Here is a 15440-nt window from a genome sequence, read left to right on the forward strand (position 1 = left end):
AAAGACTTTCAGCTGTGATGTCCCATTCCCAAAAGTATTCATTCACAAAGGAGGCAGTATGGTACAGAAGGAGTATTTGTTCTAGAGCAGTGTTTCTTAAACTGTGGGTGGAGACCCCATATGGGGTCATGAAAAATTTGGCAACAGTAAATGGTTTCTGAACATGCAATGCCCCCAAATTAATTCAAAATCAAATGAGTGATGAATCCCAGGTGCTTCTGGCCCGGCTTGCCCTTGTTGCTTTGCACAACTTCACTGAAGCCTTGGTTTTGAACACAAAGCATGCACACTTTGCATTGTGCATACCCTCAGGCCACACAACACCAAGGCTGCTTTTAAGAAGCCCTGGTCTAGAGGGAGATAATCCATCATTTCCATATCATAATCCATGGTCTTTCTCCATAAATGTTCTGTCTTCTCTCAATAATCTTCAGAGAAGCAAGATTTCTAAAAAATACTGATCTTGAAAGCATGTTAACATTGTAAAATTATAAACATTGTGGCATATCTTCATACTATTTGGACTATGTCCATCCTTGGTTTCTTCTGTGTAATAGATTTGTACGTGAACATCATGTTCACTCACCTCTGGTTTCTTTAGCAGGAATAATTCACATTCCTCCCTCCTACTAAAAATCAATGCTTTTTTTCATAGGTGGCTAAGTTAAGATTTATAGAACGTGGTATTTGGGGGATCAAACTAATGTCCCTTAGTTTTCTGAATATTGTAGCCCAGGTGTTCTCTTTATTTCTCATAGTTAATGAATGTCTTGCAAATTGGGGCTATTTTTCCTTGGTATGTGAAGGGCTTTCTCCTGGTGGTTTCCAAGATTCTTCCCCTACTGCTGAAGATCTGGACCATAATGATTATTACATTTCAGGATGAATTGAATTTAAGGTTCTTGTATTCCATACTACAAATTTTATCAATCTATATTTGGATGTTTTTTCTTTATAACCTCCTGAAGTGTGATATTCAAGCTTAGTGTTTTACTGTGTTTTTCTGTGTGGCCAATAATTTTCAGATTGTGTTGATGTGCTATGTCTTCAAAGTCATTTCTTTGTCTTGTAGAGATCTCAAGGGCCCTTCCAATATGTCTTTCTTATATTCTTTCCTCAATTTCAGAATTGTTGAATACTGAATCTCCTAGTCTTTTTTTTTCATGTCTACTGCCTTGCTGAGTTTTCCCCCTGAGGGATTGTCTTATGCGTAGTAACTATTTTATTGAGGTCCAATTTCTATGCCTATTTTTCCTTTGTAGAACATCTAAACCACTCAGGAAGTTCTTGAGTAGTTTAACTATTTCTAGAGGCATAGCTGAGTTGTTTTCACAGTATGATTTCTCTTTCTTTGAGGTTTCACATCTTTTCTTTATCCCATAATATTTACTCATCACACCAGGATCTCTTTATTTGTTATTTGCTCATTTTTTCAGTCTCTGATCATTTTTGTGAGATTTTCCTTGTGATAAATTATTTGCTGTCCACTCTTTGTTGGTTTTCTAATTCTACATTATTTGGCACATCTCTTTTGAGGGGACAAAGAGCAACTGGGCTTACATGATCTCTTATGCAGATATTTTGCCAGATGCCCTAACATATTCTTAATAAACTTGGTAATCTGGTTCTTCAGCCCACAGGGGATTGGAAGCAGTAGAATTGAAGAATATTTGGAGACAAGAGAAAACTTTAAAGGCCTCTAAACACAATAGAAGCCACATCCTAATGTTCAGGGAGAAAATCGAAAAACAAACTAAAAACAGACCTAGAATTATATTACCACACTATGTAATGATGATCTTTATTACAATGACTCTGAGTCATCAAGAGAAGGTTGTTTGTGAAATGCTTCCTTTTAATAGGTTGTTGTGGTCAAAGAGATCAGAATAGGAATTATACTGGTAGGAAGTATGGGAAAGTAGATATTGTTGGACCTGGAGTTATGAAGAGCTGAATATCAATTTTGGCTCTTACAGTCTATGTGACTGAGTCTCAGTTTCCTTATCTAAGAGAATACAAGCTCCTACCAGGGCAGTGACTGTCTCATTTTGGTATTTTTATTGTCTACACCTAGCCTAGTGTTTGATATATGTCCTTAATAAATACTGATGCATTCGTTGATCCATCTTCAAAATGCAGATAACTATAGTGCCTACCTCACAGAATTGTTGGACAATTCAATGAGACAATTTCTTGATGTGTAACACATAATTAGATAATTTATATACAGCATTTTCTAAACCTTGAAGTGTCATATAAATAGCAATTGTTTCTGTAGCTTTCATAAGCCCTATCCATTAAATTAATTCAAAAATATATAAATCATATACTTGCACATACATGTATATAAATATACAACATAAACATATACATACTACATATACATACTTATGTGTGTGTACATATGTAGAGAGAGAAGAAGAGGAGGAGGAAGAAGAAGAAAAAGAGGAAGAGGAGAAAGAAGAGAAGGAACAAGCATTTATTAAGTATCTATTTTGTTCCAGGCACTATGCTAAGCCCTTTAAAAGTATTATCTTATTTGATCCCCACCACCAATCTGTGAAGAAAGTGCTATTATTATCCTCATTTTGCAGTTATGGAAACTGAGGCAGGCAGCGATTAAAAATGACTTTCCCACCATCACACAGCTAGAAGAGCCAGATTTGAACTCATCTTCTTGACTCTAGGTCCAGCACTCTATCCACTGCACTACTTACACACACACACTTATACACATGTTTCTTGGACAGGTGCTGTGAATGGATAATAGGCTAAGTAAGCCTAAGGCTGAGCAGTCAGAGTAAACAACATTTGGGAATCACTCAGCACTCCCACTGATCTAATCTTTGCTACAAAAATCCTTCTCTTTAACAATAATATTCTCTCCGTGATGTAGCTTGAACTCAAGCTACTGTGTGTAGCATGTAAACAACCACAACCTGCGCAATCATGACATTAATGATATTCTTGAGTACTAGAATGCTTGGGCTTTTCCTGAATTAAGAATGAGAAACAATACATGGCCAACTCAATTGATACATCAGAGCTCCTAAAATATTTTTAAAGCCCTCTAGGGCATTCTCTATGATGAATTGATGGGGAATGTAGACACAAATCATGGAGGATGAGAGGCATGAAGCAGTGGCCATTTGAATCAATGGAAGAAGTGCCCACATAAATGACATCATTAATCTTCCAGAGTACTAATCAACGGAGGAGAATTTAATAAGCATATACTATGTACTAGGCTGGTACTTGGTTGGTTGGTTGATTGGTTGGTTGTTGTTCTTTGTTCTCCAAGAGTACCAAAATGACATCCCTGTGTTGGAGTCAAGTTACAGTGTGTCTGTCCGACTGTAGCTGATCAGATGAATGTGAGCTTGGAATGTTCTACCACAGATCAGGCACAAATAGTCTGTGTGAACATTTGGGGTGGATTCTCTAAATTTGCACATCCAGTGTTTACTTTGAGCTGTTTCAATTCTGCTTTGCTCATAGAGCACAGCACCTTCCCTGATGAGGGCACACCATTCTGGGCAGTCCTGTGCCAGTCTCTTCCACGTCACACAATCATTTCCAAAGTTCTTAAAAGAGACCTTGAGAGTGTCTTTGTGTCACTTTTTCTCACCACTATGTGAGCACTCAGCCTGTGCAAGTTCTCCATAAAATAGTTTTTTTGGCAAGTGTACATTTGGCATTCAACAATGTGGCCAGCCCATTGGAGTTACTAATACTCCTGAGGATAGGAAGGCAAAAATGAAACCTTATCTGCCCGCAAGGAACTTAGAGCCAATTGGGGGAATCTTGGTATAAAGAATATACAAAACAAAAAATAAAGAATATACAAATAAAAGGTAGTTTGTTGGTGAGGGGCAGGTACAAATGACTGGGGAAATCAGAACAATCTGTAGCAGCAGGTGAATTGAGAGGTAACTAGAAATTCTAGAAGCAAGAGGTAAGAGTGCATTTCAAGCATAAGGGACAGTTTGCAAGGATAAAAGGGCACAGAGCCAACAATCCTTAGACAAGTGGTTATAAATTTAGTTTTTTGAAATAAGAGAGACTATTGGGGTCACTGAGTCTTCTTTGTAATGCAGCAGTATGACTCTGGGGGCAGGGCTGGTTACCTCCATGGCTTTCTAGGTATTTCTAATTAAGGTCTTAAGCACAGAATACCCTCGAAGACTGTGCAGAGATGACTCCATGTCACAAGTTAGCGACAACTGCACCAATACTTAGACCCTCTTAAATCATCCCTATGCCCTCTGCATTGCTTCCATCAATGCTCACAGGATACGGGAGATGGAACTCTAATGTTGTGCTGCTTTGGATAGTAAGCTCTTAATGGGCAGGAATCTTTCGCATTTAATATTTTTCCCCAGCACACATAATCACGGAGTCTTAATGACCCCTTTTTGATGCTGATGAAGGGATAATAGCATTACCATGCTGCCTTGCTTATGTTTCAAATGCTTTAATGGTAAAATATGCTTAGGGAAAATAAAGTCCCAGGTAAGATTTGCCCCATTTTAGAAATGACTGCTCCTAATTGCATCATAAAGTGACCTCACTTCAGAACTAATCGGTTTGAAGAGAAGCCTGACTCTCATGGGAAAATAAAGTTCCATTTGTAGGATCTTCCCTCTACCCAATGGCATTTATCCTTTTTCTCATTTCTTATCATTACTGCCAGTTTTTTTTCTTCTAAAGAAAGATTAATTCCTCATGCAGGTTCTTCCTTATACTGAGCCTTTTTGGTTTTTGTGTGAGTGAACATGGGCTGCTTCTTCTGGGTCCTTTCTGAACTGATACCTTACAATTAAATCCGAAGTGGATCACAAACCTTTCTTTTACCAGCATCTTTGCTAATATGTTACTTTGGCAGCGGCTTGCTTTGGTACTGAAGTCACTCTTCCATCAGCTGCCAGGAGATCCCTTTTCCTCTAGTTTTCTTTCTACTCTTTATTTTATGACTTACAAGGAGTCTCTTTCTTTAGCTGCCTTCCTCCCCCTCACCAAATTCTTTCGAGTCTTTTTTCCTGTTCAGCTTGTGTTGATGACTTGCCTTTCCCCCAACCCCCAGTCATCAGCAACAGCAGCGTCTGGGGAATGATAAAAACCTCCTAGAGGCATTTGTTATCTTATGAAAACCAGTAGGAAGAATTTATTGTAACATGGATTCAATCATCTTATCAAAAGGACATGGGATTCTTTTGAGAATAAATTTTGTAATCCCCAACTAGTAACTGGCAGTAATTAGTACAGGTACTGTAATCATTGCATAACTGCTACCGAAGTCCTTTTTGTTTATGATGCAATGATCTGATGTTCTCTACCAACCATATTAATATCATCATATCTACTGCATGCTTAAGAAAGCTTGGAATTCTTGTAGAAGGAAGTCTGCTTATGACTGAACATGGTATATGTTGATTAAAGTTTAGCTTTATAATAAACCTTCCTCCTGGTATTAATTATAAAGGGAAGGTTACAGAGAAACGAGTATCAATGAACAACAGATGCTACATGGGAGGCAGCATGGTGTAGCATGCAGGCTTTCAGTTAGGAAAACCTGTGTTCAAGTCCTAACTCTGACACATACTAGCTATGCGCCTATGGGCAGCTTGTTTAAGTTTTCCGTCCCTTAGGCAACTCTCTAAAACCATAAATTATACACGAGCTGTGATGTACATTAGGGTAGGGAGTTTTTATAAAGAAAGTTACCTATACTGATGAAACCATAAGTTAAAGAAAAAGAAATTCTACAAATGCAAGGCATTATCATTTCTGAGCATATTATGTAATGATAAACAAGGAAGAAAAAATACAGTATTTTCATTTTTTTTATTATCTCCTCCCTTTAGTAGTATTCTGATCTGGTATATTATAAAAATAGCTGTCAATTATATTGCACTTTAAAGTTTGCAAAGCACTTCCATACATGACCTCATTTGTCTTGTCAACAGGTAGGTACTATTATTCTTCTCACTTTTCAGATGAAGAAACTGAGGAAGAGAAAAGTTGAGAGACTTTCCCAGGGTCACAGAGTTAGTAAGTGTCTGAGGTAAGGCTCCAGCTGAGCTCTTCCTGACTCCTAGCTCAGTGTTTTTTCCACTATATATACACCATTGCTTCTTCTCATGGGTTGGAGGTGATCCTCAGTTCTCAGAGACTAGGCTGGTAGAGCACAATCCTATCAAGCTAGAAAGGCTTCATTCAAGTAAGAGATTATGTATGTTGTATAAGCTGCAGTAAGTTACGCTTGGAGAGACTCGTCACTAGAATGGTGGCCACAAAATATATGAGGAGGGGTGTTTGAAAGGAGGAACAGGAGGACAGAGACACGTGACGAGTCATGCAGACCACTATGATCTGCTGGTAGGGACTTCGTATACCTAGTACCAAGCCCAGTGCTGGACACATAGTTGGTGCTTAAGCAGTGCTTATTGAATTGAGTTAATTGAAGGTAGTACCCAGATAGCTGAAACTACAAATCTCAGTTAAATACTTATTAAGTATTATACTGTATGTATAAGATCCCTTTCAGTTTGGTGCTGATGGTACAAATGACCCACATTGTTAAAATACATTAAGATTGGACCCTTCTCTGCCAATAGGTTATTGAAAGTACTGCACTAAATATAAAAGGCCACACTCAATAATAAAACCATTAGAACATAAGCTTCTTGAGGGCAAGGAATGTCTTTTTTTCTGCTTGTATTTTTATTTCCAGCACTTAGCAGAGTGTCTGGCATATAGTAAACATCTAAAAAAGGATAGTTTGCTAACAAATGATAGATGTCACTAGGATGCAACCACCCTTAAACAAAATCAACAAAGATTCATCAGCAGCCTAGGGAATTCTATGGCGATCAGCTGAAGTAAAGAAAGGTATTGTTACAATGACAAATGCGGAAGAGAGAATCTGCAAGTGCATTTCAAGCTCTGTCCAGAGAGAAGGTACTCTGGGTGCCAGTTTTTAGATGGAAATATCCATAGAATGAAAAGTAATTTGTCAGGCTTCTCTCACTTGATAAAAATAACCCTTAAAAACTCGCAACTGCCTTTGCCCTAATTCTGTACTCACCAAGCAAATGCTGATCTCTAATTTCATTGCCTAAGTGGACCTAACCACTAGGACACAGTAAGTATCTTGGGCAAATAACTGAACTTTGTTTTCAACTAGAGGTATTTCCTATTAAAAATAGTGAAATCGTATCACTACTCCTAAATAACTCTTGTGAGTTCAGCTAGCATGAACCTATTCCACATTCATATATTTGTATAATTAAGTTTCTGAATCTGTACAACTGAGGTCCAGATGCAGGATCCCCATGGGATCTCTGTGATAGACTGTGTCCTGCCCTTGGTCCTAATTCCTCATTGTAAAAGTGGGAAAATCTCATCCAACTGGGTGTACAGTTATTATCAGCCACTAATTTTCACCATGATCTGATGACCCAAGTGGCATTTCCATGTGATTCCAAGCAGCCAGAGACCAATGGAATTTCTCCCCAGAGATCTCTAGTCTTCTGGACACATACGGACAGAACCAGACTCCTGGATGCTGAATAACATAGAAAGAAAACCTAGGAAAATATGAAAATTCGTTTAAAAAAGTTAATGTGGGAAATAGGACCCTATCACAAACGCAGGAGATGTTCCAGAGCCCTCAGCTTCATCACAATCTGTTACCTATGAAATATACTAGCCCCAAAGACTGCAGATGTTTCAGCTCTTCTGAACAAATGTCCTGTGCTTTAAAAATCATCAGCCAAAAGATATTTCTGTCCCCTTCTCGCACCCCATTAGTGTCTATATGCTGCCTTCCATCATTCCCTGATGGTAGTTATTGGGAGCAATTGGTCCCACTGTCTTGCATGAGTGACTTTTATGCTTCTTTGCAAAATGACAGTTTATATGGGAAGCCAGTATTCACTGTTGCATTCACGTGGGAGCTTTCTACAAGCTTATTTACTCAAGTTATTGATCTATTGATACCATTCTTCCCTCCCCACCCTCACCCCTGAGAAGGGAGACTCACTGAGTCTCAGCCTATAGCAGCCTTGTCTTGCTTTCTTTGTGTCATAGAGCAGATTTCACACAATATATTTGTATATCAAAATGCATTACTAAAAAGACTAAATTAGTAACATCTCATGTCCAAATAAAAAGAAAATTTGCAAGCGTACCAAAAATCCACATTCATGTGCTGTTTTATTGGTGCACACAGCATTACATTTCCTTCACATTAATAGAGCATGAAATTAAAATACATGGAGCCACAAATTTGCCTTTTCTATGCTGTCTTGGGCTGGTAATGATTGCTCCTAATGATCCTTCTTGAAGTTGCCTGTTATTACGCTCATCATAACTTTAATTGCTCTTTAATCAAACTTTAACATGGTCTTTTTGAAGACTTTCCATTTAATGATGTCCATTAAAAGTCCTTGATTCTTTGCTGGCTTTCAAATCCTTGCTGATCATTCACTCCAAAATAGAAGTAGGCTGCATGTACATTTCATTCTTTAATTGCATTATAAATCTTTCATGTCCCTGCTAAGTAGGGGGCCATTGTTCATAAGACCTAAGCCCTCATGGTCCTTGATCCAAAGCCCCAGATTAAGTAGGTTCTGCTGGCCATATCCAATTGAAAAATCACATCAAATATCCTTTGTTCATCAAATTTGAATGTAATTTTGAAAAATTTCTGAGAGGAAGAGGGAAGGATTTCATCAGTCTAGGAAACTCTCAGTGTGGAAACTCCCTCCACCAATGCATATCAGCAACTCATCTGTAATTTATAGTCTTACAGTCGCTTAGGAGAACTGAGAGGTTACATAACTTTCCCATTGTTCCTTAGCTAGAATGTGTTAGCAGCAGGATCTGAATTCAGGTCTTTGTAATGCCAAAGCCCACTCTAACCAGTACACCAAACTGCCTCTCATTGCATGAGAATATAGTTATTTAGTCTTGCAGTTTTCTAGATATTTGTCCTAAATAAATTGCTCTGAGCATTGCTTTCTTTTGGTTTCTAAAATTCTTTCCTACTGTGATGGAGAAAATATTTTGAAGAATTGACTAGATTGATTTCAGACCAAAGTCGGTTAATTACAAGGAGTCTCATTCTGAGAGGAATTCTCATCTCACTGCATGGTTATAGATGTGATACATATGCAGAAGGACATAATTTGTAACTGGCAGCACAGTTCTCACCTAACATGGCTTGTTCAGTCAATGCATTCTGGTTAGTTTAAAGCCCAGAGCAGGCAGTGGAGAACAAATCCTTCTTGATCCGTCCAGCCAGCTGACTGAGACAGTAGCTTGTCCCACTGTCAAGGATCAATTTATAAATCTGCTTAGGTCTTCTGAAAACATAGTTTGTTTAGCCAGCTACTGGAAAGTGACATTCTTTTGGACGTTAATGGTTTCACTGACATTTCATGTTTATAGGGCCCACAAGGTATGCCCAAAAATGTACTTAGCTGAATGAAATAGTATCTCTTAAAATAGTTGAGAGTTAGCATTCTGCTCTATATTGTGTATACATGGACTGCTGTGCCTAGACAACCTGAAAAGTGAAAAAAAGGGGAATGGACAAATCCAAATGCTTCTCTTAGGCTGGTGCTTGAGTTATTACCATTCTGAAACACCCACTGAGTAGGAAACACAAACTAGTTGTCCCGTTGGGGGTCTCTTGTATCTGGGAAGGCATAGAGCAATACGGAGAACTCAGAACTCAAAGGCAGGGTACTTCAATACCAGACCTGCCTCATTCTTATTTGGTGACCTTGAATTCCTGGCTCAGTTTTCCCTTAAGCTTCTGTTTTTGTTCAGGAAAATGGACAAGAGAGAATCGTACTGCTGTGTTCGGCATGGTTGCACAAAACAACAGTTCCTGAAAAGGGCTGTAGGGAGCTGTGACTTCAGTTCCTGGCATCTTGACCTAGTAAATAAGACATTTCGGGTACCAGATTATTGGATGAAGGATTCCAAAAAACTTTCAGCTCTAGAAAACAGAGGTTTCCCCTCCCCCTCATTAATCTATACTTTTTAAAAATTGCAGCTGGTGTTCTACTCCTGAAGTCATATCACACCAGTTTCTTCTGAAGTTAATGGCTCACAGAGCCCTGAAAATGCTGAGACCAAAGCAAAGGTTTTCTGGTCCACTGAGAAACAGAGGCTGTAACAATCTGATGATTCAGAAACCTTCCAAGGTTTCATGTGCTAGAATAGACATCCAGACTACTGAAGGACAAAGTGGGTCTCATGCCAGAGGTGAGCTAGCCAGGTCTCTCTAAAGTACGATGTCCTTATTAGCTCAGAAGCATGCTGCCAAATGGGAGGATGAGCACAGGATATTTCAGGTGGAGATTTTATTGTTTTACAAGCATGAAAACACAAGAATGTTGTCATTATCTCTATCATTTTGGAGAAAGAAGTTGGCCAAGTGAAGCTGACAGCACAGTAGTACTTGAATGCTTTCTTTAACACCTGTACTAGGTTTTTGTTTGTTTGCTTGCTTTTTCCTCCCTTAAAAAAAACTTTTTTTGTTTTTGTTTTTCTTTGCCAACTCAATTAAATCGAAAATAGATATCTCAAACAAACAGCTTAGACTCCAAATGCCAAATGGAAGCAAGAAGAAGATCACTCAAAGGATAACTTTAGAAAACAACAGATGAAAAACATACTATGAGAAATCTTTTCTATGATGTTATAAGGGGGGAAAGATAGAGAACGTGACCAGGGCTAAAATGTCTCAATGTTCCTGTGCGCCCATCATACTGGTCCTTCTGTTATTCCCTCAAGTGGCATCCCAGAAGCATTTTCTGCAGTAGGTCTCTCTTCTTTCTTCAAGGAACTTGGAATTCGAAGACTGACGTAAGGTTTATGACAAGCTGTGTTAGCCAAAGGAGGATAATGCTGTCTGTAGCAAACATAAGCAAAAATGAGGCCAATTACTCCACCCACGAAGGAATCTAGGTAAAAAAAAATAAAATGAAGTATATTATATTTTGATAGTAGCAAATTATGTCTTACTAAGAGGTAGTACTTAAACTTGGAGTCAGGAAGAGGCTGGCAGAATTCATAGAAGTATAATCCTGTATAACATTTAGCCTGTCTGGACCTCACTTTTCTCATCTGTAAAATGAAAGGATAAAACCTAAACCTACTTCATAGGTTTTTGTGAGGATCAAATAGATTACCTATGTAAACTGTTCTGTAAACCATAAAACATTACACAATTTCTGATTTTGATGATCTCAGGAAAGAGCACTTTTTAAATGTAAATGTTCTTTTTCATTATGAACTTACACTTGAACATAAACAAACATACATTTCGATAGAAAGAGAATAGAAAAATAAGACTATATGGAAAACTGTGAGTTTCTTTTATACATATTTTAAATATCTATATCTATCTTGTATCGTTTTTGGGGTCTAAGACACTTATCACTCTCTCAGCCTATCATTTGACCAGTTCTCATATTTAATCTTATCATTGAAAATTCTAGAATAATTTTAGGTATTTTATAATTCTAATTTTCAAATTTTCTTATTAATTAATTATATTGCAACCTCTTTTTAATTAATCAGTCGGTTCTATCCCCCATTCCAACTCATTATTTCTCATATAAACTGGAAAAACTTCCTTTGCTAATAGTAATTATTCCTATATCTCTCTATATTAAAAGTATTAAATCCCTTAATTTCCCATGACTAAATAAATATTGATACTGAGTATATAGTTTCTTGGAAATGAAAGTAATATTAAGTTAATATATAGATAATTATATGTAATATTTTGGTGATGAGAAAGTCTACAGTTAATCACCTAGACTCCTCACTTTGATAGCAGATGACTTTTCTTTACTCCTGGAAACACAAATGCACCATTAAATTTATTCACTATACTTATTAAGGTCTCTTAAGAATCCTTTTCAGATATCTCTTCAAGATAAGAGTTAAGTTCAGGCTTTGAGAATATAAATTGCTAGTCCTTTTTATTTCTCCTCTCTTTGGCTATTAAAGTTAACAGTCTCTCCTGAATATACTTTGGGCTGCCAATTCCTCATAGAACTCCATAAAATTATAGAATAGATTGGCAAGTGTCTAGGAAAGGAAATGGGGATTAAAAACAAAGAGCCAGAATGGCTTTATCAAGAACAGGTAGGTCAAACTAATGTAATTTTTTAAAATAATATTACTGGACTAGTAGATGAGAAGAATGTTGTGGATATAGTTACCTAGATTTTAGCCAAGCAATTGATAAATTATCTAATTCTCTTCTGGTGGAGAAGACAGAGATATATGGATTAGGTGATAATAAAATCAGATGGATTCTTAACCGGATGGATGGCTAGATTCAGAGAGTAGTTAATGATTCAGTGTCAACATAGCAGGAAGTCTTTACACCAGCATCTTGGATACATAGGCTTCACCCTATGTTCTTTAACATTTTTATCAATGGCCTGGATAAAGCCACAGATGATATCCCCATCAAATATGCAGATGACACAAAAATGGGAGGGATAGTTAACATATAGGATGACTAGATCCAAAAGGATCTTGGCAGGATAGAGTACTGGGCTGAATTTAATAATATGAAATTCAGTGGAGATAAATATAAAGTATTGAATCTAGGTACAAAAAAAATCAACTTTGCAAGTATAATATGGCATGGACAAGGATAGACAGCAGTTGTTCTGAAGAGGATCTAGGGACTGCAAAGTCAATATGACTCAGTAATATATGACAGCCAAAAAAAAGGTAAAGTGATTTCAGGCTTCATCCAGAGGACAGAGTTTCCAGGATCAAGAAAAGGATAGTCTCTGCCCTCATCAGAACTCATCAAAACTCATAGAGTACTGAGTTTTGTTCTGAACACCAAGAACTTCAGTAAACTATACAGAGAAGAAGAACCAGGATGATAAAGAGCCTTGAGTCCTCGATATGCAAAGATCAAAGGAAACTTGGAGAAAAGAAGTCTTGGAGTGAGGAGGAGGAGGAGGAGAAGAAGGAGGAGGAGGAGGAGGAGGAGGAGGAGGAGGAGGAGGAGGAGGAAGAGGAGAGAGAGAGAGAGAGAGAGAGAGAGAGAGAGAGAGAGAGAGAGAGAGAGAGAGAGAGAGAGAGAGAGAGAGAGAATCTGGAGTAATTTACAGTTTCACCAACAATTCAAAGGTCTTCCTGCTATCTCACCAACAATGGTTATTTCCTTCTTTTGTCCCCTTTTCCAATCTGATGGGTATAGGTAATTTATATTTCTCTATCAATAATTTGGAGCATTTTTATATAGCTTTTGATAGCTTGCATTTCTTCCTTTTTGAACTTTTTATTCATATGCATTGACTAATCATTAGAGAATGGCTATCATTCTGATATATTTGAATCTATTACTTATCAATATTTGGATATCCTATCCTTATCAGAGAAACTTGATCAAAGTTTCAATAATTTTTTTTTAATAACAAAGAAATGAAAATGTAAGTTCATCAGAGAGATGCATGTGAAACTCTATGAGAAGTCCAAGGAAAGAAAAATGATTTCTGACTCAGGGTGATTATGGATGGTTTCATGGAGGAAGTCTTTTTTTATTTTTGTTTGTTTGGAGGAGGGAAGGCAGGGCAATTGGGGTTAAATGACTTGCCCAAGGTCTCACAGCTAGTAAGTGTGTCAAGTGTCTGAGGCTGGATTTGAACTCAGGTCCTCCTGACTCCAAGGCCAGTGTTCTACTCACTGTACCATCTAACTGCCCCCACTAGTAGACTCAAGGGTGCTCTGCTCACCGTGCCATTTAGCTGCCCCCTCATGGAGGAAGTCTTGCTGAGCCCAGTGAGAAATGGGTTACCTTGTGAACAAAAAGACCAAACTGCAGAGGTTTCCTTATGGACTTGGAACAACATTGTTTATTTTCTCTAAAAACATGTCTTCCTTCTTTGGCAGGGAGGCAAGCGGCTATGAGGGCACGATGCTGCATATATTTTGAAGTATAATTTCTGTTACAGTTTTCGGATTTAAACTGCTTTTCTTTGTTAGAAAGAAAGGTATAATTCACCAGGTCAGTGGGGGATTAGTAGATATCCAGAAATGTTGAATATACAAACAAAAGGCTTCAGTTAAATATATTTTCAAAATCCACACAGTCCTTGGACATTGGAGGTCTTTCTTTGGAAAGTGATTTTAAGAAGACTGCTGCTTACTGGGAAACATAAAAAGGAAAACAGGAAAAAAGTTCCTTAAGAATTATATTTTGGATAAAAGAATTATATAAATCTCACTTTTAAGATGCTTGTATTTTATAAGACTCATTGTTCTGTTTTTGAAAGTTTTATTGATGCATTTTGTTTGGGAACAGTCATTTCCAAATAATACGCGCTAGTTGATTCTTCACTTTTAACAAAGAAACAGGTGAGCATAATCAACTGTCATAGCAACACTATAATAGTAGGTCACCACTCCAAAGATCATAGGATTGGAGATTTGGAGTTGTAAGTTACCTTTGAGGCCACCTAATCCAACCCCTTCATTTTACAAATGAGGAAAGAGCTCCAGAGAGGTTAGCACCCTTGTCCAAGGTCACACAGGTAGGAAGTAGAAGGGCTAGAGTTTAACTCTTTTAACTCTAGATCCAACACTCTCCACTATACGCCATGGCTAGGAATTGAAATGGTCCTCAAAAGCCAACTGTCACATTTTGCAGATGGGAAAACTGAACCCTATGGAGTTTAAATGATTTTTCAGGATTTCATAGGTTGATGTTATTTCTTCATGTCTTATCCAGGGAAAAGACTGGAGACACAATATTTCTTGAGCAGGAGAATTTCAAAGTTAGTAAGCTTGTTTTCAAAATAAAGTCATATTGAAAATCACACTTTGAACCAGAAAGACCTAGGAGTCAGACCGTGCCTTAGAAACTTAGTAGCTGTGTGATCCTAAGAAAGCCACCTAAACTCTATGCCCCAGGGTTACCCCAGACAACTTTAGAATTTACCCACTGATTCACAGAGGAAGACTGTGATCTTCCTTGGTAGAAAAAGTCAAATCACAGATACTTTTGATATTTGCATATTTGTTATGACTACTACTGACTTTCAAGTAAGTATTAAGACTCTTAAAAAGTCTGTGTCATTATATAGACTTTTATAGAAAAAAATGTTTCTATAGCCTATTCTGAGGGTAAGAACAGCTTAAAAAAACAATGAGTATTTACCTAATTTCCTTTTTTTTTATCCCTAGAGCAGAAGAAGTAAACTCTCCAGTAGTTTAGAGTAGCAAAGACGATGGGAAAATTGCTATTAATAATGATAATCTTTTATAATTTATATATAATTATGCATCATTAAATACATAAATTACATATTGTTATTGAGTTATAATGAATTATAATTATTAAGTTATATATAATTTATAATATAATAAACTTTATAGTAAAACATAAA

At 37.3% G+C, this 15440-nt stretch overlaps 1 protein-coding gene across 1 annotated transcript in view; it reads right to left on the bottom strand.

Annotated features, from left to right (window-relative positions):
• Positions 1–10554: 10554 nt before the first annotated feature.
• PLPP4 (phospholipid phosphatase 4) overlaps positions 10555–15440 on the bottom strand; it is a 166369-nt gene continuing 161483 nt past the window's right edge. The window contains exon 7 of the mRNA XM_036736545.1: positions 10555–10979. Within this exon, the coding sequence (XP_036592440.1) occupies positions 10780–10979 (200 nt within the window). The 3' untranslated portion in view covers positions 10555–10779. The remainder of the gene's footprint in view (positions 10980–15440) is intronic.

This window comes from Trichosurus vulpecula, chromosome 8 (assembly GCF_011100635.1).
Source record: "Trichosurus vulpecula isolate mTriVul1 chromosome 8, mTriVul1.pri, whole genome shotgun sequence".
Taxonomy (NCBI): Eukaryota; Metazoa; Chordata; class Mammalia; order Diprotodontia; family Phalangeridae; genus Trichosurus; species Trichosurus vulpecula.